At 51.9% G+C, this 23,064-nt stretch overlaps 1 protein-coding gene across 1 annotated transcript in view; it reads left to right on the top strand.

The window, feature by feature from the left end:
- Positions 1-22,109: 22,109 nt before the first annotated feature.
- LTBP2 (latent transforming growth factor beta binding protein 2) overlaps positions 22,110-23,064 on the top strand; it is a 73,620-nt gene continuing 72,665 nt past the window's right edge. Inside the window, 1 exon segment of the mRNA XM_064154842.1 lies at positions 22,110-22,565. Coding sequence (XP_064010912.1) covers positions 22,110-22,565 — 456 coding nt within the window.

Here is a 23,064-nt window from a genome sequence, read left to right as displayed (position 1 = left end):
GTCTTGGGGATTGCCTCTCTATCATTGTCCTGGGTCATAGTGTTATTTAGAGGCTCCTGGTGGGAACAATGCTGTCTTATGCTGGATTCAGGTAAGACAGGTTAGGTGAAGCTGGTAAGCATTGTGAAGAACCCAGAAGCTGAAGTTCCAGCATCCCCTGGAACTCAGAGGTCATGAGTCTAGAGCTGCTTGGAGTTGGGCTGAGGGCATTACAAGGTGAGTGACTTTGCAAACCTGGCATGAGGAAAGTGATCCAGCAAACCATAAGGACATGTCTTTACATGCTGTTACCAGTATTACTCATGGGAAGGGGGCCAGGTGGAGGATGGAGCTTTCAGAAACTCTATCTGGATGTGAAGGACAGCATTCAGCATGCTGAATTACTTTAGCATGAAGTAATGAGTAAACTCTGCTTCTATTTGCAGAATGGAAGATATCTGTCTGCCTGCAATCTCTTCATCCTGATCACCAGTTTCTTGTGATGTCTTGGAAAGGGATGCAGCCTTCCTTTATTCTGGTACCTAGCATGAACATGGTGCTGAGAGAGAAATAATGCCCATGCACTTCATGCTGGAATCCTACATGCCCCAGCTTGTGTCTCCAGAAATAGAAAGTTGTTGTCTGATGTCTTAGGATCCTTGATTCCATACATGGCCACTTGACCTGAGATGTGTCAAGATGAGCTGCTTAGGAAATGGGATTTGAATGCATTCAGTTCCTCTGCTCAACTTCCTGTTTGTGTCAACTGTAGAACTATGGAGAAGGAATTTCTTCAGCTACCTGAATGAGACAATGAGGAAATGATGCCTAATTTGGATAAGATCACAGAACATTAGGGGTTGGAAGGAACCTCAAAAGATCATCTAGTCCAACCCCCCTGCCAGGGGTCACACAGGAACATATCTAGGAGGGTTTTGAATGTCTCCAGAGGAGGAGACTCCACAACCCCTCTGGGCAGCCTGTTCCAATGTTTTGTCACCCTCACAGTGAAAAAGTTTTCCTTTATGCTCATGTGGAACCTTCTCTGCTCCATCTTGCACCCATTGCCCTTGTCCCATCATTGGGCATCACTGACACGAGCCTGGCTCCATCCTCCCAGTTCACCCTTCTTATAAACATGAATGAGGTCACCTCTCCGTCTCCTCCAAGCTGAAGAGACCCAGCTCCCTCAGCCTTCCCTCACCTTGCTTTCATAGCATTGTGGCTGAGTTGGCCAGTTGAAGCAGTGTAACTCATCCAGTGAAGTACTGTTTCAGATGGTTTGGGCTGTTCTGCAGCCACCTTGTATCTGACTGGCCTGGCACACGACAATAGAAAGAGTTTGAACACGTCATTATGGAAGCTGTAAAAAGAAAACACTGCAGTGAAGTCCACTAGAACCTCAGCCTGTACAGAATCTGAGATCTTAGAAGCTTCCTCTTAAACTCTTTCCTCTTTTTTTTTTTGTTTTGTTTGTTTGGTTGTTTGTTGTTGTTTTTTTCCCCTGTTCACCAATTGCGTGGAGAACCCCTTATCTCTGCTCTCCAGAGCATGAAACTTGATTGTAGATGGGAGGTGTTTTATTCTTACACATAATTTGCCCTTCCTCCCTTCCTCCCTTCCTCCCTTCCTCCCTTCCCTTCCCCTTTCCCTTGTCCCTTCCTCCCTTCTCCCTTCCTCCCTTCCTCCCTTCCTCCCTTCCACCCGTCCTCCCTTCCACCCTTCCTCCCTTCCTCCCTTCCTCCCTCTCCTCCCTCCCTTTCCCTCCCTCCCTCCTCCCTCCCTCCCTCCCTCCCTCCCTCCCTTCCTCCCTCCCTCCCTTCCTCCCTCCCTCTTTGGCTGAGAGAGACGCCTCTTAGCCTTAAAGCTGCAATGAATACAGATGAAGGAAGCAGAGCTCTTGCACCATGTGAAGTAGAGAAACTGAAACTGACCTAAGGTTGTTGCAGAGTTTTCTCTGAGGCAAGTGAAGACCAGACTGAGCTTGGGTGGTGTGTAGGGAGAATGGCTGCAGCGGCTAAGACCAAATTCTTGTCTCCCTCCTGAAGGAATTCCCTGATAAGCTGGAAGAAGTGTGTTGGCCCATACCCACCCATTAATGTAGGGTTTTTATCCTAACAGTTTCTGAAGGCCTATAAACTTAGACAATGTTCTGAGTAGCCTTAGAAATCTCATCTCTTTCCAAAAGGAGCAGCTGCTTGGGGGCTCTCTTGTGCTTCAGGAGCTGAAGCCTCAGGATGAGTACAGTGCTGCCTGTTGGCAGTGGGTGAAGAAACATGAGGAAATACAATTCTCTACAGTGCTCTTGGAAGATGAGGAAACCAGCCTCCAGGGGGTTCAGATTTGTCTGGAGAACTGGTCTGCTGTGTAGAAGCTATCTCAGATTTGCAGAGACTTTTATTGCTGGTGTGTAACAGACTCAGACTCCACTTAGGGAAAACTGGCAGCTTCTTCTTGTCTGTGACCACAGCAGTCAGCAGTGGTATGCAGCCTTCCCTCTCTTAAATTCTTTTATATTGGGGAACACACTGGTAGCACTTGTTGAAACTAAAAATTACAGGTGCAAAAATAGTCGCCTGGCCTAGCCAGACCTGTTTGCCTTTGTGCTTTGTGTCCTCACCCTTTGAGAACAGATCTCACTGACTGCTATCTCTTATGCTGACTAGTGCTGTCTTGTTCCTTCTGCTTGCTCTCTTCTTCCTGTCCATCTTACTGTCCTCTGCCTCCCTCTCATTCCCCATCCCAAACAGACCACAGTCTCTCTGTGTCCAGTTTTCTATAGATCCTGGTGCAGTGGGATCCTGTTTCAAGATGAGGGCTCCAGTGCTACATGGTATTGCTATAAAAACAGAGGGCCAGGTTATAGGTAGCCCTAAAGCTGTCGAGTTGGAGACACTGGGGCAGATGCTGGCTGTGCTGGTAAGAATCTTTTTCTTTATAGAAGACTTTAATGCCATCAGTACTGCTGCCCAGGTCTGCTACGCTCCCTGCACCAGCGCTGCACTTTCAAGTTGTGCTGCCCGACAGTCCCCCAGGCAAAGCCACGGTCGCCCTGGGCTCAGTGATGTTCAAGTGATGCTGGTCGCTGAGATGCCAAGGTGCTTGGTGCAGGGCCAGCTATCAGTGTGACAGGCTGGATGGGTGGGCAGAGGCCAATGGGAATGAGATTTAACAAGGCCAAGTGCTGGGTTCTGCACTTTGGCCACAACAACCCCAAGCAGCGCTATAGGCTGGGGACAGAGTGGCTGAGAGGCAGCCAGGATGGAAAGGGACCTGGGCTACTGGTGGATAGTAGGCTGAAGATGAGCCAGCAGTGTGCCCAGGTGGCCAAGAGAGCCAATGGCATCCTGGCCTGCATCAGGAATGGTGTGGCCAGTAGGACTGAGTGTGCTCAGCACTGGTCAGGCCACACCTTGAGTACTGTGTCCAGTTCTGGGCTCCTCAATTCAAGAGAGATGTTGAGGTGCTGGAACGTGTCCAGAGAAGGGTGACAAAGCTGGTGAGAGGCCTGGAACACAAACCCTATGAGGAGAGTCTGAGGGAGCTGGGGTTGTTTAGCCTGGAGAAGAGGAGGCTCAGGGGTGACCTCATTGCTGTCTACAACTACCTGAAAGGACATTGTAGCCAGGTGGGGGTTGGCCTCTTCTCCCAGGCAACCAGCAACAGAACAAGGGGACACAGTCTCAAGTTGTGCCAGGGTTGGTATAGGCTGGATGTTAGGAGGAAGTTCTTCACAGAGAGAGTGATTGGCATTGGAATGGGCTGCCCAGGGAGGTGGTAGAGTCACCATCCCTGGAGGTGTTCAAGAAAAGACTGGATGAGGCACTTAGTGCCATGGTCTAGTTGACTGGATAGGGCTGGGTGCTAGGTTGGACTGGATGATCTTGGAGGTCTCTTCCAACCTGGTTGATTCTATGATTCTGCTGGCAGAAGGTGGATGAAGTCGGTTGGCCAGCAGAGGGGGACCAATAATCAGCTCGAGCTGGTCAGATTTAAGAGTGGTCAAGTTGAGCACCTCTAAACTCTGCAGCTTGGGTCGTTGTCTGGGAGGTCTTTCTGTTGTTATTCAGCAGGCCTCTTAGCCTAGCAAACGAGTGGGCTGGCAGGTTCTCTTGCTGTGCTTCTGATGCCCAGACGGGAGCGCCTGAGAACTGAGCATCTGGGAAGCGCTTCCTTGCTCTGCTCAAGTCCCTCCTGCACAGCTCCCCCTGGGCCTTTTGTTTTCCAGCAGGCAACACATTGACAATGCATGAAAGGAAATTGATTTACATGTGTACGGTTAACCTGCGGCGCTCTCTCGGGAGACTCGGGACAAATAGCTCAGGAAGAATAATGTGCTTAGTACAACCGCGCAGCAGCAGTTACCCTAACCAGATTAGATGTGTTCTCTCGGGCCTTGAGACACGGATTAGTCATCTCCCTGGGAGGGGTGAGGGAGGTCTAACGCAGCAAGCAGAAGAGCAGAACCGAGCCGATGTGCAGAGAGAGCTGATCATCTCTCCTTTTTAAGGCTCATTATGACAAAGTGGGCTTCTCTATGAACTGCAGGCACCACGAGCCTTTCCAGAGCGCCCGAGGTAGTGGAAGCTGGAGCCAGCTTGGATGAGTTGCAGTAGGCGACCAGAGCAGTGCAGCAAGTCCAGGAACAGAAGGAGAAAAAAAAAACCCACGTTTCCACCCTCGAGGGAACTGTCCTGAAATGGTCCTTGCACAGGCAGTGTCTGCCTTGGTGCCATGGTCTAGCCTTGAGCTCTGTGTTAAAGGGTTGGACTTGATGATCTATGAGGTCTCTTCCAACCTTGGTGATACTGTGATACCTTGGACACTCTCTGCATCAGGTTGTACTGGAATAGAGGTGGCTTGGCCCAACTAACTTTGCAGTTAGCGGTGTCAGCAGCCTTTTGGAAGGGGCTCTGGGAGCTGGTTCAGTCGTGCCTCAGCAGCTCTGGTTCCTCCTGAGCAGGGATGAGCAGCAATTTAAGTGCAAAGTGCTGTGGTTTCACAGGACCCACATCAAACACACTGGTGAGGTGTAAAATGCCCGGGGAGGTGGTGGAATCGCTGTCTCTGGAGCTGTTCAAGGCAGGATTGGATGTGGCACTTGGTGCCATGGTCTAGCCTTGAGCTCTGTGGTAAAGGGTTGGACTTGATGATCTGTGAGGTCTCTTCCAACCTTGGTGATACTGTGATACTGTAATGCACCTGGTGCTGCTGAGCCAGCTCAGACCCGAGGCTCTGACCTCGAGGCATCTGCTCTTCAGCAGTGTAAGGAGAAGAGGGAAAGGCATCAGGTCAAACAGCAACAGCATAGAGAAGGAATGTGGTAAAGAGTCGTGGGACTGGGCCCAAGAGACACCTTTAAATTCTAGTGCAGAATCTTCATGGTTCAGAAGACCTTTCTCTGTCTGCATTTATCAGCAGGATCCCCACTCCTAGAGTGCTCCATTCAGCACTAACGGTTTAGGATCGTGTAAAGATTGTGCCTATAGAGATCAGAGGATCAGAATCTGATAAGAAGTTGTGGTGTTCAAGTACAAGCTTATGAAAGGCTGAAAGGTGCTGAGGAAACACAGCTCCTCCTGATCCCTCTGTCTTGCCAGAGTGACAGCCAGCGGGGGTAGAAAGGCAACAAGCATGTGGCTACATCAAAGCACCTGTTACACAGAAGGACTGAGGAAAGCAAGACCTTTCCTCCCTGTCCTCCTAAGTGTGGACAAGAGTGTGACATGGATGTGGACAACGAAACCATCCATGGTTAAATAAGATTTAGAGCCAACAGACATTCTTGCTTCAGGGCCAAATGCTTTTTGTGAGGGACAAGAGGATAAAAGGAGCTTTTTTTCCTGCTTCTCTTGAAGCTAGCAACCATCTTGTACAGGATGCTGACCTGAAGGAGTATTTGGCAACTGCTGGCCTGAGGCAGAAAGAAGGCGGCAGAATCTGCTTTATTGTTGTCATAGACTTAACGCTAATTAGGGTTGAGTCAGTTAAGTACTTGAATAAGGAACAGGCAGATCTTTCACAGAACTGGGGGTTAACAACTTTCCAGAAACCCTCTTCCACCTAGAGCAGGGCCACCCTCAACATCCTGCTGTGCTTTCAGAGGGGCTGCACAAAGAAAGGGTTCTCCTTTGTGCCTTCAAGTGCCAGTGCAGCAGCTACCGTGTTTCTAGTGGGTGTATCAGTGTAAAGCTCCACCAAACATGGCAAGAGGCATGTGACATGTTTCCAGAGCACCTAGATGCCCACTATTAGGCAAATTTTGGCAATGTTGGTCTGTTCCTGGACAGATAACTTTATACTCTTGAGCTGCTTGTTGGACGTGAGGTGATGACAAAGCCTGAGCCTGAATGGGAGCCGTGTTGCAGTGCTTGGTCAGGACGTCCCACACCTGTGTTCTCACACAGTCCATAGCTGGCAGACTCATGTCAGGGAGAATGTGCTCTGCTCTGAAGGCCGACATCTGCCCCGCACCCTTCTCATGCAGTGAGTCCTGCCTGTAGATAGAAGATGAGGAAGAGGGTTGTCTTCTGAAGCCCATCCTTTCTGGGCTTCATGAAGAAGTGGATGCAACTGTGGTGTCTTCTCTGCCTCCACACCTTTACCCCTCTTCCTGCATCTCATTCCCTGCCCTATTATTTTCCACTGCCGCTCCTTCTCTGCTCCATTTGACAATGTGGCAGTGCAGAAGCCAAAATCCCCTGATGCACTCTGGCTTGATCTTTTCCCTTCTCCAGAAACTCACACAGGGAGATCTCCCTCCCCAGTTTTCTCTGGCTGCCTTTTGCCTTTCTAATCAGTCATTGTAATTTACCCTGGCACTGTTTGGCAGGGGCCATACCTTGGCACCATGAGCAGCCAGGGTCAGCTGTCAGCCTCTGAGCCATGAGCCTAACGCAAGAGAACAGATGTAAGTATTTTTCCAAGTTTTCCCTGGGCAGCAAGATTAAAGCCTCTGTTCTCAGCTGGGGTCCCCGGTGTAGTCACTTGTCTCCGTGTTACACAACACTCTATTAAGAAGAACAGCACAAACGCGTTTGCTGGCATCCCTTCCCCCAGCCCTAGAAAGGCGAGGGAGGTCTCCAAAGGCTGAGGAGCTGCCTGTTTAGTCCAAGAGCTCCGGAATAATCCTGCCTAGACACTCCCTATGAAAGGGCATTGCCACTCTCTGTTCTCCACCCTTAGGGTGCCAGGGCTAAGAGAGAACATAGTGGGGTGGGGTGTGAAAAAGCAGCGGGGCCAAGTTCTGGCATCCATGCAGCTGTGTGCACATCTGAGTGAGCACCAGTGGGGGGAGAAATTAGTGTGGCAGCATCACTGCCAGGCCGCTGATATCTGCACCCACCTGCTGAGCTGGGGGCTTCTGGGTGTGCATGAGCAAACAGGCAAACAAATGGGAGTGATGAGAAACCCTGAGGGGTGTCTCAGTGACAGCAAGCAAGACAGGGTTAGGGCACAGTGCATGGTCTGAACAAACGTCCTTGCTTTAATTCAAAGATGTCATGCCCTGTGAAGACTGCCTTCTGATGGCTGCAAAGGTACTGAGGGAGCTAGGGAGATGTGTCCTCCCTGCAGGTGATCCCAAAGAAGCTGGGTGCAGACAAGGACTGCAAGCACCCTTGGCGAGCAGGAGAGGGCTTCCCCAGCAGACCAAAAAGAGCAGTCAGGTCCATGTGAGCACACACGAGGATCTGCCGCCTCTGTGCACCAATTACTTGCTTTAGTGACAAAAGACCACAAATGAGCAAGGGAGTTAATTAGGCCCACAGCAGGCTGCGTTTGGAGGCCTGCAGGGCTGAGAAATCTGCAGCAGGTTCAAAGGAGCGAGGGGAGGAGAAAGCCTTGGAACTCTGTAGTGAACAGAGGTGTGCTGCTGGTTCTCTTCTTCAGAGTGCCACCTTAAAATTCCTGGTCTCTGACGGTCCCCAGGAGGAGCAGGGATCCTCAGGCCTCTAATGGAGGACTTAAACAGCTTGTTAATTCACTCCTTTGCCCAGCTGCATCCCCTTCCTCAGTGCAAGTAAGCCTGCAGGGTGGTACGTGCAGTCATAAGCCAGCAATTTCAGCCCTGGTACTCTCTGTGCACTGGATGATCCAGTGAACTCTCAGGAAGGTCTGAGTGGGATGTTGCAGCTGTCTGGAGCACTACTATTAAAATGCTCACAGCAGGTCCTTTCCATCTGCTTTGGTCCAAGAGTGACCCTTGCAAGCCTTCTTTCCTTTGCAGCCACCTCAGCAGATGGTGGAAAGACAGATGGAAAAAGGGAGATCTCAAAGTTGTAGTGATAGAAAGGTCTGCCCCCCTGGTACCTCTCACCCCAGCACCCACAGGTACTGGGTTCACGCTGTGCCACCTAACACGTAGGTCTTGGTCCCTGTGTCCCTTCTCCCACCCTTTGGTGCATCTCCTGCCCCTTTTCTGGACTTGGGTGGAAGCTCTGGGTGGCATCCAGTTAGAATTCTGAGAGCCTGCTCTAGCTCTGCAGGCAGCATAGGAAGGGCCCACCCTTGTTATGAGGGGAGCTCACAGCACAGCAAGGGGTTGAGGAAACACATGCTCTAGGTGGCATGTTGCTGGGATGTTGGGGTCTATGAGTTTGGGGGGTGATTAATTGTAGCCAATCACTTGAAAACCACTTTGGGCAGCTGCTCTCTTGACTCCACCCCGCTTTGCACCATGATACATGAAGTCTGCTTTGGGAAGGGCACAGGGCTCCTTTCCTTACCCATAATTTAGTCAGGCTGCAGGAGTGAAGGAGGTGGAATGGCATGCGTGGCCATGCTGGAGGAAGTTTCAGCTCAGCAAGGGTGTTGGGACAGCTGAGTTTGTGTGCTGCTCGCCAGGCTGCACCAGCTGCCTCTGGAGCCAGGACTCAAACCACGACAGACTTGGTCCCCATTCCAGACTTTTCCTTCACCTCATTTGTTACCGGCTTCAGATGCAAATCCTGTGGCTGGTATGTGGAGGCCTGGCTGGCTTGCAAGGCTCCTGCCCAGCTGCCCTTGTTCAATCCTCCTCCTTGGTGGGCCTGGCTGGATGTGGGTGCTGCAAAGGTCTTGGAGGGAATGTGCAGAGTATCCAGGGTATAGTGTTGTCATCCTTCCTCTCCTGCTGGCAGCAGTGATTGATTTGGACAGAGGACAGACACTTCCCACATGAGAGAGATGCATCCAAGCACAACACAGAAGGGCAAAGTTTGCCTTGCAGAGGCAGTTCCCCTCACTTTGCATTAAGTACAATGCAGACAGCTTACAAAAGATGGACCCTTCCTTCTGCGAAATAGCTTGTGCAGGCAGCGTGGACAAGGAGCAAGAAACAACCTGAGAAGAAACAGCAGGATGGTGGAGAGAAGCTTGGAAAGGTCACCAGGCCTGCAAATGCAAAGACGTCTGGGGGCCGTGTTGAGGGGCTCTGCTGTAATGTTTGGTAGCATGCCCAGCCTGAAGCTCTAGCACCATTTAGTAGGCTGGACCAACCTTGGCTTCAGCCTTGTTTGGCTAGATAGCTGCAGTTGTCATCGTGTCCTGAGTACAGTATCATTGTCACTCTTTAATTCCTCCAATGAGGTGCTGCAAACAGACATACATGTGTTGTAGCTGTACACTGGATTTGGAACTGCCTCTGGGGACAGGCAGTGATAAGTGTTAAGAGCTGTGCAGATCCCAAAATGTTGTGTTTTTGAACTGGTTTCTAGCAAAAGCATGAAACATGAGGCTGGGAAGGAGGCCACTTTCCCCACCAGAACTACCCTGCTGAGCTGAGGAGGGACTCTGAGCTGGTGATGGCCTCTGAGCAGCTGGGGTTAATGACCAAGCTAAGGTTATTAGTAGTATTACTCAATGAGCGTTAATTGGGTTTGCCCTGGTTCAGTGCCTGCCCCTGGGATTTACCCTGGCAGCTGCAGGGGCAGCTCAGGATCTGTGGAGGTAGGTCCCCCATGGAAAGAGGCTGCTGTAATTAATGGCTAGTGATGAACAAGAGGGAAAGGGATAGGAGGAGGAAGCTGCCAAGGCTTTAACTCCAGTGGGTGCAGAGGTTCAGCCTGGTTTGGATCTGCTGGTGGGAGGGGAAAGGTCCTTGGCTAGCCAGAGTGTTAACAAGCCAGAGGTGAGCATGGGTGATCAGGACAGCCACGGCTGTGTTGCATAAATCAGGACTTAAGCACCAGAAAAAGCCTCCAGGGAGACGAAATGTCTAAGTGTCATCAGCTCTGCAGAGATAATGAGAACCAGAAGAGCACCGGGAGGTAAGATGACATGGGCACTGCGGGGCTGGCTGCTCTGGGGGTGACCATGGCGGGTTCTGGTGTTTATAGAGGAGTGGTAGGGTAAATCCTCCTCAATCTCAGAGGCAATCTACTCTGAAAGAAGAAAGTCTTCCTGCCAAATGACATCTCCTGCTGCCCCCTCTATGCTTCTTCATTTGTGTTGAGCAGAAAGCAAGAAAAGAAGGAAAATGGCAAGGGCTGGATCCACTCTCACTGCGTTTGTGAGGGGAACACCTCTCTTTTGCTTTGGACTCACCTTCTTGAACACAACCCTGTAATCTGGGGGTGGAGGAAGCCCCTTGAGGACTGGGGCCAGGAGGTGCAGCCAAGAGCACAGTGTAGATGTGTAAGTGTCATAACAAAAGAGGCACCTCCAGCTCCTTTGATAGTGACCAAGCTGATCACAGCAAAGATGGCCAATGGCCACTTGTGTTAGAGGTCAGATCGGTGAACTATGCTTGAGCAAGCCACCTGTGGAGGCTGTAGAGCCTCCACCCACAGAGGAGATGAAACATCCAGATAGACATGGCTCTGAGCATCTTGTCTTGAGCAGGCAACTGGATGGAACTATCTCCAGAGGTCACATGCCACCTCAACCAGTCTGTAATAGTGTGGGAGAACACCAAAGCATGCTCTCCAAGACCATTTGCTTGCTTGGCTATGGCCAGGGGGCTCACAGCTGGCTGAGTTGAGGACAGTAGAAGTCCAGTTGCTCCTCATTCCCATTGTGAAATCAGAGTGGTGGGGTCCTTTACCACTCCTTGCAAGGTTGTGGCTGAGTTCTATAGAGCAGGAGCATTTGTTGGTGCTACAGAGTGTTTTCAGAAGCCATCTGAGCTTCTGCCTCCAGGCACTGAAATGGTGAAGCTGGCTTGCTTCTGCTTCTCCCTAAAAAGAGGAATATAAAACAACATGGAAGCTGGACACCAGCTGGCTGTCTGGTGCTAGGCCTGAAAGGGTGAGGGCAGGATTATCTCACAAAATAGTGACAAAGTTTCTGTTGGGAGTTTGGTTTTCCTCCCCTAGCTTCCTCCCAGACTCAGAAGGCTTGTGGTGAAGGGCATATGTTTGATCTCTTCCCTTGTATCTGTGCCCTAGGTGCATTCCTTACTCTGCTTGCAAAGACTGTGTTCCTGGCCTTGGGAGAAGCTTTGTGCCAGCTGTGAGATCTCAGCCTCGATTAACTGGCAAAGGCAACTCTTCAGCTTTGGGAAGAGCACACTTGACCTTTGGCTCTGCAGTTATGTTCTCCCCCGGGAGGAAGTGTTGGCTTAGCCACTGAACAAAGCACTGGCTGTCTTGAGCAGGACCTGCCTGTTTCAGAGTGAGGGGGCCTCGGGTGGGGGTCAGATTTATGCTCCAAGGGTGAAGAAAAGACAACAGACCCAGTGACCTGAAAGCTAAGGGGTGACCATCTCAATTTACTGAGAAATGCAAAGCTATATTGCCTCCTCTGTCAGTAGCATGATGTCTGGGAGGGACTAGGCAGATGGGCCCAGTGGCACATCCAGAAGCAAGAGAGGAATTTCTTTGTAAGATCAAAATGATGCTTTGAATCCCCTTTTATTTTCCAACCTGTCCTCCTCTGTCATGTTTTGCAATACCTCTCACCCTGAGTTGTTGCTAGCATCTTTGCAGGTCCTCCATGTCCCGCAGGGCAAACTTGGCTCCAGCGTGCGGTAGGTGCAGCTAACCATGCTTGTTTTTTCCTAAGCAGTGGCATGTGTACAGCTCTCACATTGATTCAGATGCTTTCTATTACAGTATACCCTTTGTTCTATGCAATGTGGCTCACTCTAGTGCCAGAAGGCCCAGCAAGGGATGTGGGCATGTAGGGTGGTCTCTTTTCCACTTCGTACCTGAGTGCTGAAGCTAGATGGTTTATCTGAAATCACTGAAGCAGCTTTGCACCAGAGTTAGGACTGAACTCAGGTCCCAGCATCAGCACTTTGGGGCAGTGCCACAGCTCCACTGATATGGGCCCTCCTTAGAAGCTGTCAGGCCTTTCTGTGCCAATGCTCTTTTGTACCTTTGCCTGAGCCAGGCTGCTCTTATTTCCAGGATTTTTTGGGGTCTCTGCAGCCCTATCACCAGACTTTTGAAATAGAAGGATGAGGAATCTGGCCAACTGAAAGCTCTACAGAAGTGTACTTGCATGTTCACCAGAGCAGGTACAGCGTTTGAAGGTTTGCTGTTACACCTTTACACCTTTGTCTCTCCCCAGCCTCCTCCACTGAAGTGCTCTGAGCTTGAAGTCACTTTGAATTAGTGCCTCTGAAGAGGCAGCTCGACGTTACTGAGAGCATGTGGGTTAGAGAGGGAAGAGATTCACTCAGGTGGAGCTGGCCTGCCAAAGCCTCCAAAGGGCTTTAAAACAGGCATAAATGAACTTAGAGTCTACTGCATTGCAGAGACGTTAAGAGACTGATCCAGCTTGAGGTCTCTCTTGTTGTGCCACTTTAGCCAATTCCTATGGCTATTTGTGCACTGCTCAGCCACTAGGTTAGAAGAGTGTTTTCCCCTTAAGGAGTGAGGACAGCATAGCATGGCCCTCACCTGCAGGGCAGAAATGTTGCCTTCACCTGCAGGTAGACTAGCAAAATGGAAGCAGATGAGAGGAGACCCTGCCAGTGGCCAGGTAGGTTGTTGCAGGGTTAGAATGAGGAGTCCTCATCCTGGAGGACATCTCTAGTTCTGGAGAGCACATCTGTATCTAGCATCACTTTTCTTTACCAACAAGAGAAAGATGTGAACTTAGACCTAGGCCATTTGAAGATCCTGTGGGAAGCACCCACCACTCTGTTTCCAAAGGTTTGCTGCATGCTGAGGACAAATCTGCCTCCTGTTTCACCACCTTTAAGCAGGTCTTCTGCATCTCTTGCCTCCACATCACTCACACCCCAAAGCATAAGCAGTGTTTCTGTTGGTGAGGGATGGCTGGGAAGAGAGCAGTACGTTGTGAACACTTGCATGGGAGGTCTGTAGTTAGCCGAGGTGAGAGCTGCACATGTGAGAAACTAGTCTGTTGAGAGACGCTGTGCACTTGAAACAACTCGGGGCAGCAAGCCCTTCTTTAGATCTGCTTGGTGCTGACAAACCCATTAGTGGCAGCTTGATGCTGCCGCTGCTGAGGACTCTGCTGAGAGCAAATGCCCTGGAGGCTGTTGGCAGCTGAGCTTTGCAAAGCACCGAGCTGGAGCCAGTTCTTTCCCCACCCCACCTCCTCCGTCCAGCACACATGGCGCAGATTCCCAGCTGATTTTTCTGAGCAGGCAGGGTTTCTGGGAGATGTTTGGCTGGAGACTAGGCTTGGTGCAGCTGTGTCAGCAGGTTCTAGGGCAGGAAGGGCTGGATTTCGCTTCCCCATTTCCATCTTAGAGCCTCACTAACTCGGCTTCCTGGACCACTAGCGTCAGGAAGAGGCAGTTTGGTTTCTGGGGCGTGGCTGTGTATGGGTCTTGGTCCAGCTTGCATGGGGCGTGAGAAGGGCACCAAACCATCCTTCCAGCCCAGCTGCTTCCTCCACTAAAGCATAGAGACAGAGCCTCTGCCATATCCAGACTGTTTGGAAACATGTTGATAAAACTTCCAAATGTCTATTTCACAATCCAGATGTGCTAGCCTTGGCTGTAAACCCTCATCTGAAGAACAGGTGTGCTATAATGTTTCTAGCAGTGGCCTCAAAGCCAGCTGGAGGCTTGAGCTGAGCAGGGGCCAAGGACCTGGTGCCATATAGGATATGGCTGTTGGGGCAGGGACAGGTAAGGCAGAGAGTTGTAGGTCAGACATAGTTCAGAGCAACCTGAAGTCAGACTGCAAGAGAAGAAAGGGGCAAACCAGAATATCCTTCAACCTCCAGCCTCTGTTTTAGCAGCACTCAGCAGCCTCAAAAGATGATGTCCTGGTTGCATGGGCAACGTGGATACATCCTTAGGGCCATTAGTCTTGCCTGGAACTGTCTTGGTACGTAAGCACAAGGTTAGAGCTGACCAGCAGCCTCTGTGGTACTTTCTGTGGTTTGTCTTGATGTCTCCAGCAGCTCTGTGGTTTGGGAATCACTGGAGTCCACAGCAGCTCCCTGCCAGCATTGCTGGGGGAACTGAAATGGGCTTTGGTCTGAAAAGTGAGTGTCCCTCTAGGGTGGGGATGGTGTCCTGCTGCTGGGCCTGGATCTGGTCCTTGAAAACTGTGCTGCGGAGAAGTGTAGTCCCAGTGGTAGGACTGGTGGAAGCAGATGGCTGCCACAGAAGTGGGCACCAACTCACTGGTTTAGGGAGGGTAGCCAGCCCTGGGTACTTATTGGCAGGAAGCCTGTGATGGTGGCAATAAGACAAGGCACAAAGTGCTGATGCCACACTGCCTTAGGTATGCATGGTGACACAGGCTCAGATGTGAGAACCTCTGTCCTTGCAAAACACCAAGCTTGCTCTCATAGGATTTTAGCTCTACTGGTACTGCTGGGTGATTTGCCATCAGAGCAGCCTCGGAGTGCTGACCACCACCTGGGCTTTCAGCACTGCTACGCACTTGAGCTGCCAGAAGCTGCTTTGTCTGCTCAGCCAGGCTGAGAGGAAGGGCAGCGAAGGCAGAGGCATGGCCTGAAAGTGCATGCCAGAGCTCTGCACAGAGGCAGAGGTAATCATCCACAGAGAGGGCAGGCTTACATCATTCTTGATTCTGACCTGCCTGCCAAGCCCAGTTCTGGGAGAGGCAGGAAAATTATGAGTGTCATCTTTGTAATCCTCTTAGGGATTTTTGTTCTGTGCCTGGCATAGTCCCTGTCTGGGTGGGAAGCAGATAATTCCCCATCCAAGCACTTGATGTGGTGTGACACGGAAAGGGACTTTGCTCACGTTCCTCTGCAAGTTGCCCTGTGTTTATTTCCTTGTTAAACTTTCATTCCTCATTATTCTTATTTCCTGCAAGAATCTGGGCCTTTCCTTAAGGCTGTGCACCACACCTACATGTGCAGTGGGTGACAGCAGAATCAGCATGGCAACTGGTTAGAGAGACTTCTGGACCTGTGATGTCATGAGAGAGATTGGATTCCCAGCCTATGAAGTCATAGCTGGGAAATTGGCTACTCAGCCTAATAATTACCAAAGGGGGCTGTAAAGTGTCAATGAACTAGCCCTACTGCTTGATGACTGACAACTTTAGCTCTAACACAGGCCACCTAATAACTGCCACTTGTTGCAGTTCCCTACGATTTCACTTATTAATAAGCTATTAAACATCCACTTGAAATCACTGCATTGTAATGAGCTGACATCATTGCTCACGCAGCCATTCCAGTGCCCAAATCATAGGAAAGCACCCAAAATCTGTGATGGAGAGCAAGCCTGTGATTTCAGGATGGCAGAGTAACCAAACTAAAATACAGACATAATGTCAGCCCCACTGACATTCCCATTTTGGGATCTATGTGGCTATTATCAGTTTTCCTCTGATATGCAAAGCTGATGGGCTGAAGGACTTCTGGTCCATGTTTCACATGCCCTGGCCAGCTAAGGTGAGGGTCTTAAGGAAGGAACAACAATTTCAAGGTTATGGAATTGTTGCTTTGGAATCAGAAGCAGGAGACAAATCTAATCCTAAACACTCAGCAGAATTCAAAGCTTAATTCCAGATTATTATTTTTTTTCTGGTGTTTTTGTTGATTAAGATAATGCAAAGGAATATGGTGCTTTTAAGAGAAGTTAAGTGCAGGAGCAATTTCTCAGGAACAGCTTCTTCAGAACAGTCTGGGATTGCTTGGTTTATGCTGTCATAGCTGTTAGGTCATCTTGCTTGATCTGACTTTTTTCTTTTCCCCAGGTCAAGGGTTCCTTAGGAAGTGCTGCCTGTGCAGTAGTACCAGACACCAGAAAGGGGAGACATTCCACTGAGAAGTGCACTCTGTGCTCCTTCTGTATCCCCAAGCAACTGTTCCACTTCCCTGTTCCCTTCCAGTCTGTGATGATGTTTAATGGACGCTTCAGGAAAAGCCTCCAGTGAAAAGAGGAAGAGAGGGTTACAGCAACTCACACTACTGGGGCCTTTTCACACTCTTCTCAACAGTGCCCTGACCATGTGGGTGAATATTCCCTCTTTGTGGGCCACAGCCCTTAAAAAATGGCAAGAGGTTCTGCTTCTCCTTTTCTTTCCTCCCCTCCCTTAGTGAGGACAGCTGACTAATAACTGTTCCAGTTAAAACCCCTGTTTAGGTTGATGTGCTGAGCAGGCTTGCTCCTGCAAGGAGTGCATGATGGGTTTCCTGGTCAGACCAGCCTCTGTGCTCCTCAGGGACACTCAGGCTTTCCTGGTTTCCAGGCTCCTTTCCTTGTCATGTGCATTTCCAGCTGCAGGTACTGAAGAAGCAGAGACTCGATCAGCCTCCTGGGGGAGATTGCAGTCCAATCACTGCAGACAGGACTTCATTAATTATAAATGGACAGGTACCCTGAGCTGCTGTAGCTCTGCATGAGTCACACTTTAGCTGAGGATTTGTTTGTTTGGGTTTTTTTTTAGCTCTTCAAGAGGTGCTGAAGGGCCTCAAAATAGTGTGATGGATAAAGAAGGAACCAGCTGTTCTCTGGAGCCAGCCCCACCATGAGCCCTTCTGCAGTAGTAGCCCCACCACAACCTCCTCTCTGCCTCACTCTGCACTCCAGTCCCTTGGGTTCTACCATCTGGTACTGTTGTCCTTTTCTCCAGGTTTCTTCCTCCTAGTGACACATTTTTGCCTTCTTTTCTAACCTCTTCCAGTGCATGGTTGCAGCCCTCAGTAATGCACAGGTGTATGTTTAGACAACAAGCACAACCAAGGAGTCCAGTGGTGGGACACCCATTTGGCGGGTCGATGCCTTCCTTCTCCATCTCAGAAACAGTCTGGTTAAATTAGAGCAGAGGGGACAGTAACACCATCAAACTTTGGCTTTCAACTAGTAACTGTCTGACAGTTTCTCTTCTGTTTTCCGATAGCGAAGTGTTGCTTATATAGCTCTTGGCTGCCTGTTGGCAGCCTTAGTCGCAGGGAGAGGCTGGGATGTACCCCAAGGCTCTGAGGGGTGCCCCAAGAGTGGGTGGAGGTTGCTGGAGGGCCAGGCTGTGTATTTTTCTGGAGCAGCTCTGGATGAGGCACTTAGTGCCATGGTCTAGTTGACTAGATAGGGGCTGGGTGCTAGGTTGACTGGATGATCTTGGAGGTCCTCTTCCAACCTGGTTGATTCTATGATTCTATGTTCTGTAGGAACACCTCCTTCTCCAGGTGCCATTGAGCATGAGTGCAATGAGCTGTGTCATCCTCATGGCAAAGGCAGGGAGGTAGGGATGTGGTTCATGGATGATTCGCTGGCTGTGTTTGCAAATTCAGAAGCTGCTTTCTCTGCTTCTGATAATCCACGGTTACAGAGGGTCTCTGCACTGCTGCCTCTAAGCTCTTTCTCTATTCAGCTCCCAAAGGGCTGTCATGTCTCCATTCCTAGTGTGAGATGGCTCTCTTCAGTGAAGCTGTGGCTGACTCTACAATCTTATAATTTTAAGCCTGTGGGGGTGGCCAACCTTACAGTGCTCTACTTCAGCCTCAAGCAAGGAAGCACTTCTTCTTCCTCTGTGGGAGATGCAGGCAGCTCCTGAATCCTTGGAATGTGTCCCATCTGCAGCACGTTAGGGATCTGCTCACAGCAGAGGAAGAAGCGCATGTGGGTTGTGAACCCTTCTGAAGAGGAAGAAAAGGGGCTAATTAATTTAAGTGATACAATGCCCAGGAGGACACATCTGGAGCCCAACTGGCCCTGGAAGTGTGGCTTCCAGGTGCAATTCATGAAGGATGTCCATGCAGAGCTGATATGGACCCAATGGGTAGAGGAATGAGGGCTGGAGGGGCCCTAATGCACAGTCATGGAAAGCCACTTCTCTGTATTCTTTGAGAGGACCCAGAGAGATGTCATCCATGTTCATCTCTCATAGGCACAGCCCACCTTGACTTCTCTGCCTTTGGCCCCATGGCTTCCACCCTCAAGCCCCTAAGCACATCCTTTTTCTCTGTTATAGTTGTGGCAGGCATGAAGGGCCATACCTCAGCACAGTCGACCCTTGCCTCTTCTTTCTAGAGTCTGATGAGCTGCTTGCTTCTGTGCTGGCTTCCACGCCTGTCTCATTCAGCTTGGTGGTCTGGCCTTGAAAGTATAGACTTGGAGAGCTGCCACAGCTGTGTCTGCCCCTCAGCCTCTCCTCTGGTGCTGTCTCTGCTGCCTAGAAGCTCATGTGGTGAATTAAGTGGGAGTCAAGGTGGCAGAAAGCATGTTGAATTGCTGCTTGCATCTTACCCACACACAGGAGCCCTGTGCTTCCTGCTGATGAGGGCCAGGCTATCAAACCCTGCTTGCAAGCTTGCTGCCCCATCCTTTCTCCGTTGGTCATCTCTCTTTCTAGGTGTGGGTTTGATCTTGCCAGCAAGCCATCTGACCATCCATGCTCTGCTTGTGCAACTGCCTGAGAAATGAGGTGTTTCATGTTGGCCTGCTGAGCCCTCCCTGAGTGGCATGCAGATGACTCCCCACGTGCCCCATACTTCTTCTCCAACGGGTTTGTTTTTTGGGATGGCCAAATATGAAGAGCCATAGGGCTGGAGGCAGCAAGCCTGTGCCTGAGCACCTGCACATCACCCACTTGCACTGGGCAGGCATATTCTCCCCTCTCCATGCACCTGTTCCTGCAGCCCCTTGCTCCAGACAGCTCCAGGGCTCACTGCCCTGAGCTGGCCCCTGCTCTGTGACAGTGCTTATGTGGGATCAACCTACACCAGCATGTCCCTGCAAAAGGAAAGGAGTGTTTGAGTGTGTGAGGCTGAAAGGAGCTTGGTGTCCAGCTCTGGCTGGGGGTTACTGTAAACACGGAGGGAAGGTGACTTGAAAAAAGATGCCAGCTTCCTGGGCCAGGCTCCACTACAGCTAAAGGTGGCTGTGAGAGGTACCAGAAGGTCAGTGATGGCTTCACTGGATTTGCACATCCTATGTCCTGGCTCTGTCAGGGAACACAGGCTTCTGCAGTTGTACCACCACTCAGGGCCTGAGTACAGACTCCTGTGTAGGTCTGGTCACCTGGGGATGTCACAAGGCTCCTTTTATCCCCGGGATGACCAGCACCTCTAGGTGGAATTGACTTGTGCCCAAAGCAAACCTGCTCCAGCTTTAAGTACTGTTCAGGCGCTCGGCTGCTTTGTTTATGGCATTGATAATTTTCTTGTTTCAGGTTTAGGCACAAGCCATTCTTTCCACTGCTGCATAAGAAAGTAATTAGGTGAGGATGGAAAGGACATTCCTCTTCATCAGAACAAAGAAATAAGCCACAGCACCGCTTGCAGCACTCCAGGGCCATACAAGCTCCTGCCCAAACACATAGCTGTGCCTTGGCGTGGTGGGTGGGTGAGCTGATGGCACCCTAAGAAGTGCAGAGCGACTTGCTGGTATTTCCTTTGAAGCTCCTGCCACATAAGACAGCTGCCAGCACCAAGGTCAAAGCTCAAATCCACTCAGCCCTGTCACTCAGATCACACTTGCCCCACCTGCCAGGTTAGCTCTCCCTCTACGTTGCTTGCAGGACACAGATAGAGGGGACATGCTGGGGCCTCCTCTACTCCAGACCCAGTATGTTTTTGTGGGATCCATTGCCTATGGTCCTTTCCTGGCTCCCCCACCCCCAGAGAGCAGGTAGTAGTGCTCCTATCCCAAGAAGGGGGGTGGGTTGTGATCCAAGAGGGGTCAAAAGTCATGAGGCAAGAGGAAGAAAGGAGCCTAGAGGCACTGATTTCAGATGGGAGAAGCTTTAGGTGTACAACTGTTGGAGGTTGGAGAGGAGGCAGTGGGTGAGCCTTCTGTTGTGAAGCTTTGGCAAGCAGATGGCTTGTTGAGGGCTGTAGGAGGCAGCACCTACAGTGAGAGAAGCTAGGAGAGGGCTGACAGTAAAACAGGTGCAAAAGGGGTGAGCATGAGAGGAAGGCCAGTGTTCCTATGTTGCAGCCACCCCAGCATTGCAAACAACAAAATAAATTAGATAAATTCACAGGCTGACATGGCAATGTGCCTTTTAAACCCTGGAGCTGCAGCAACTGGCTGAAGGAGCCCCTACTCTGTGTGGCTGCTGGAAGGCATGAAAGAACACCCAGAGAATCACTGTGTGCATGCAGGGTTCCTCATGTTCTCTCCAAGGCATCCAGATGCTGCTCTGGGTTTGGATGTCAAGGGGGGACAGTCTCAAGCTGCACCACGGGAGGTTTAGGCTGGACTTTAGGAAGAAGTACTTTGCAGAAAAAGCGATTTGGCCACTGGAATGGGCTGCTCAGGGAGTGGTGGAGTCATCATCCCTGCAGGTGTTTTAAAAGAGACTGGATGTGGCACTTGGTGCCACGATTTAGTTGATTAGATGGTGTTAGATATAGGCTGGACTTAATGATCTCAAAGGTCTTTTCCTACCTAAATAATTCTGTAGTTCTGTGAGGTGCACTTCTTATCTGTCCAAGCTTGTATGATGAAAATGAGTTGGAAAGTGGCACTGGTCACAGAATCCAATGCACCAGTGTACATCTTCCTGCCAGAACCCACATCTGTCTTCTTGCACACAGAAATGGTGAGAGGTCTTTAGCCACTCACCAAACTCACAGGCACTGCTGTGGGCCAAAATGAGCTTACCCCCAAATACACCATGGTTGCTGGGCTGGGAGAGAGCCTGCAGTCCTCTGGAAGCATTTACTCCCTGCCCGAGGTGCCAAGGGCAGCAGACAGCAGAGATATAGCAGAGGACAAGGCCAAGCTGGAGTGTGGCTGAAATGGGATTGTGGCCTCCTTCTCTCTGTCTTTCTCGATCATATAAAGTAGCCATTTCAAGACATTCTTGACCTTCGAGTGACCACACAGAGACAGAGTGGGGGAGGGATGCATGTCTACTCTAAACTGGAGGAGTCTGTCTCCTGAAAGATCTCTCAAGGCTGAGCTTTTAAGTGGGTCCTTTCTTGCCTGGACCTGTAGAAGGAAGAGTGTAAAACCCCAGCTGGTTTCGAGGGGATCTGGGAGTTCTGTAGCCAAGATGTAATGGCAAATAACTCCCTTCCCGTTGCGTGCCTTTCTCCTGCGAGATGCAATCAGGAGCAGCTGGAGGGCTAGCGGTGCTGCTGAAGCTCCAGAACAACCCAGATGCTGGGGGTGGCGGGTGTATTCCTCCGGCATTCGTGCCTCCTGCTCCGAGCGCCGCGCACGGAGTTTCTGCAACCGCGCTTCCCGCTGCGCGGGAGCCGCAGTTTCGCCGCCGGCCAGGAGGTACGGCGGGCTCCGGGGACTGAACGCCGGCTGCCGGGCAAGCAGCGGGCGGGTCTCCCCCAGCCAAGCAGGGGTTAAGGCTTCGCTGTTGTAGTTTGTTTCCTTTGCCAAAGTGGGTGTTACTGGAATGTCTCCTCTCCTAAGGAGGGGGGCCGAGCCGTGTCCTCTGGAAAGGGGGGATGTCAGCATCAAAAAGACACAAAAGGGGGAGGTTTCCAAAAATAAAACCCTCCGTTCCCCTCCAGGCTCTGCCAGTGCCAGAGGCAGGCGCGAAGGTGCTCGGAGCTGTCTGCAGAGTGCGGGAGTTCGCTGGCAGCCCGACGAGCGGGGCCCGGCCGCCTTCCTCCTTCTCTTCCTCCTGCTGGGGCCGCTCAACTTTTCCCTGCCCTACTGCCTGCGCCCCCAGCCCTGGTAGTCGGCAGGTCCCGGCGAGGCACAGGATGGGGCGGTGAGCCTCTGGAGGGCAGAGCGCCGGTGATCCCCGCTGCCCCGTGCCGCCAGATGATGACGGCCGGGACGCTGAGCGCTCCGCGCAGCCCGCTTCGACCCTCGCCCGCCGGCTGACACCATGCGGGGCGCCGCCGTCAGCCTCCTTCCACTCGCCTTTGCCGTTTTTCTGAGCTTTGCCCGTTGTTCGGCGGATTCCGCGGCCAGGCTAGAGCTGGGAGCTGGGGGGAGGCGCGGCCGCGGGGCCGGGGGACTGCTCAGCGGGCGACAGATACAGCGCAATAGCCTCCCCTCGGCGTCCGGTACAACCCTCGCCGGCACAGCCCCCTCCCCCGCCGCCCTCCACGTGGACCGCAGCTCAGCGGGCCGCCCGGGAAGGTCGAGCAGCAGCGACGGCCAGAGGCAGCGTCCCGACCGCGGGCTACCCTTGCCCCGGGGCCAAGGGAGCGATGCCAGGATCGGCCCAGGGCACAGGAGTAGACTGGACCCCTCCCGCCAGCGGCAAGGCAGCGGGCTGAAAGCCCGGGTCGTGCCCCGAGCGAATGAGCCAAGCGGCAGAGGGAGGATGGTGGGGTAAGTGCTGCGGTCGGGGAGACCGTGCTGGGAGGTGCACAGGGCGAGCTCCGGCGGTTCCGGTGCCCGGGGGATCCGCAGGCGAGGTCGCAGGGGCGAGTTTCGTCCAGAGCCCCGTGCTGTGCTCCGGTGCATTCACCCCGCATCTCCCTCCCATCCTGGCGGGATGCCGCTCAGCTTGCGCGGGGCAGTCCCGGCGACGATGTGCGGAGGCTCTGAGCCCCCCGGGAACCCTGCACGCGCTCTCGTGCCGCGCGCCGGTCCCCCGCACGTGCTGCGGCGGACCAGAGGCCCCCGCCCCTGTGCGCGTGCGTCCAGTCCGCCCGGTGGCGGGCGGAGCGCGCGGTGCTGTGGGGCGGCGCAGGCGGCCGCGGCGGGGAAGGGGCTCGGCCCTGTGAGGCAGAGCTGCCTACCGCTCTTGCTGCAGGTACCTTGGCCTCTTGGCCCCTTCCTCCCGTAGTGGGCCCCTTGTCAGCGCTCTTGAGCGGCCCGCTTCCCACAGG

This window comes from Pogoniulus pusillus, chromosome 1 (assembly GCF_015220805.1).
Source record: "Pogoniulus pusillus isolate bPogPus1 chromosome 1, bPogPus1.pri, whole genome shotgun sequence".
In the NCBI taxonomy this organism is placed as follows: domain Eukaryota; kingdom Metazoa; phylum Chordata; class Aves; order Piciformes; family Lybiidae; genus Pogoniulus; species Pogoniulus pusillus.
Note: the sequence above shows the minus strand (reverse complement) of the source record. Positions and strands in the feature narration are given on the sequence as shown.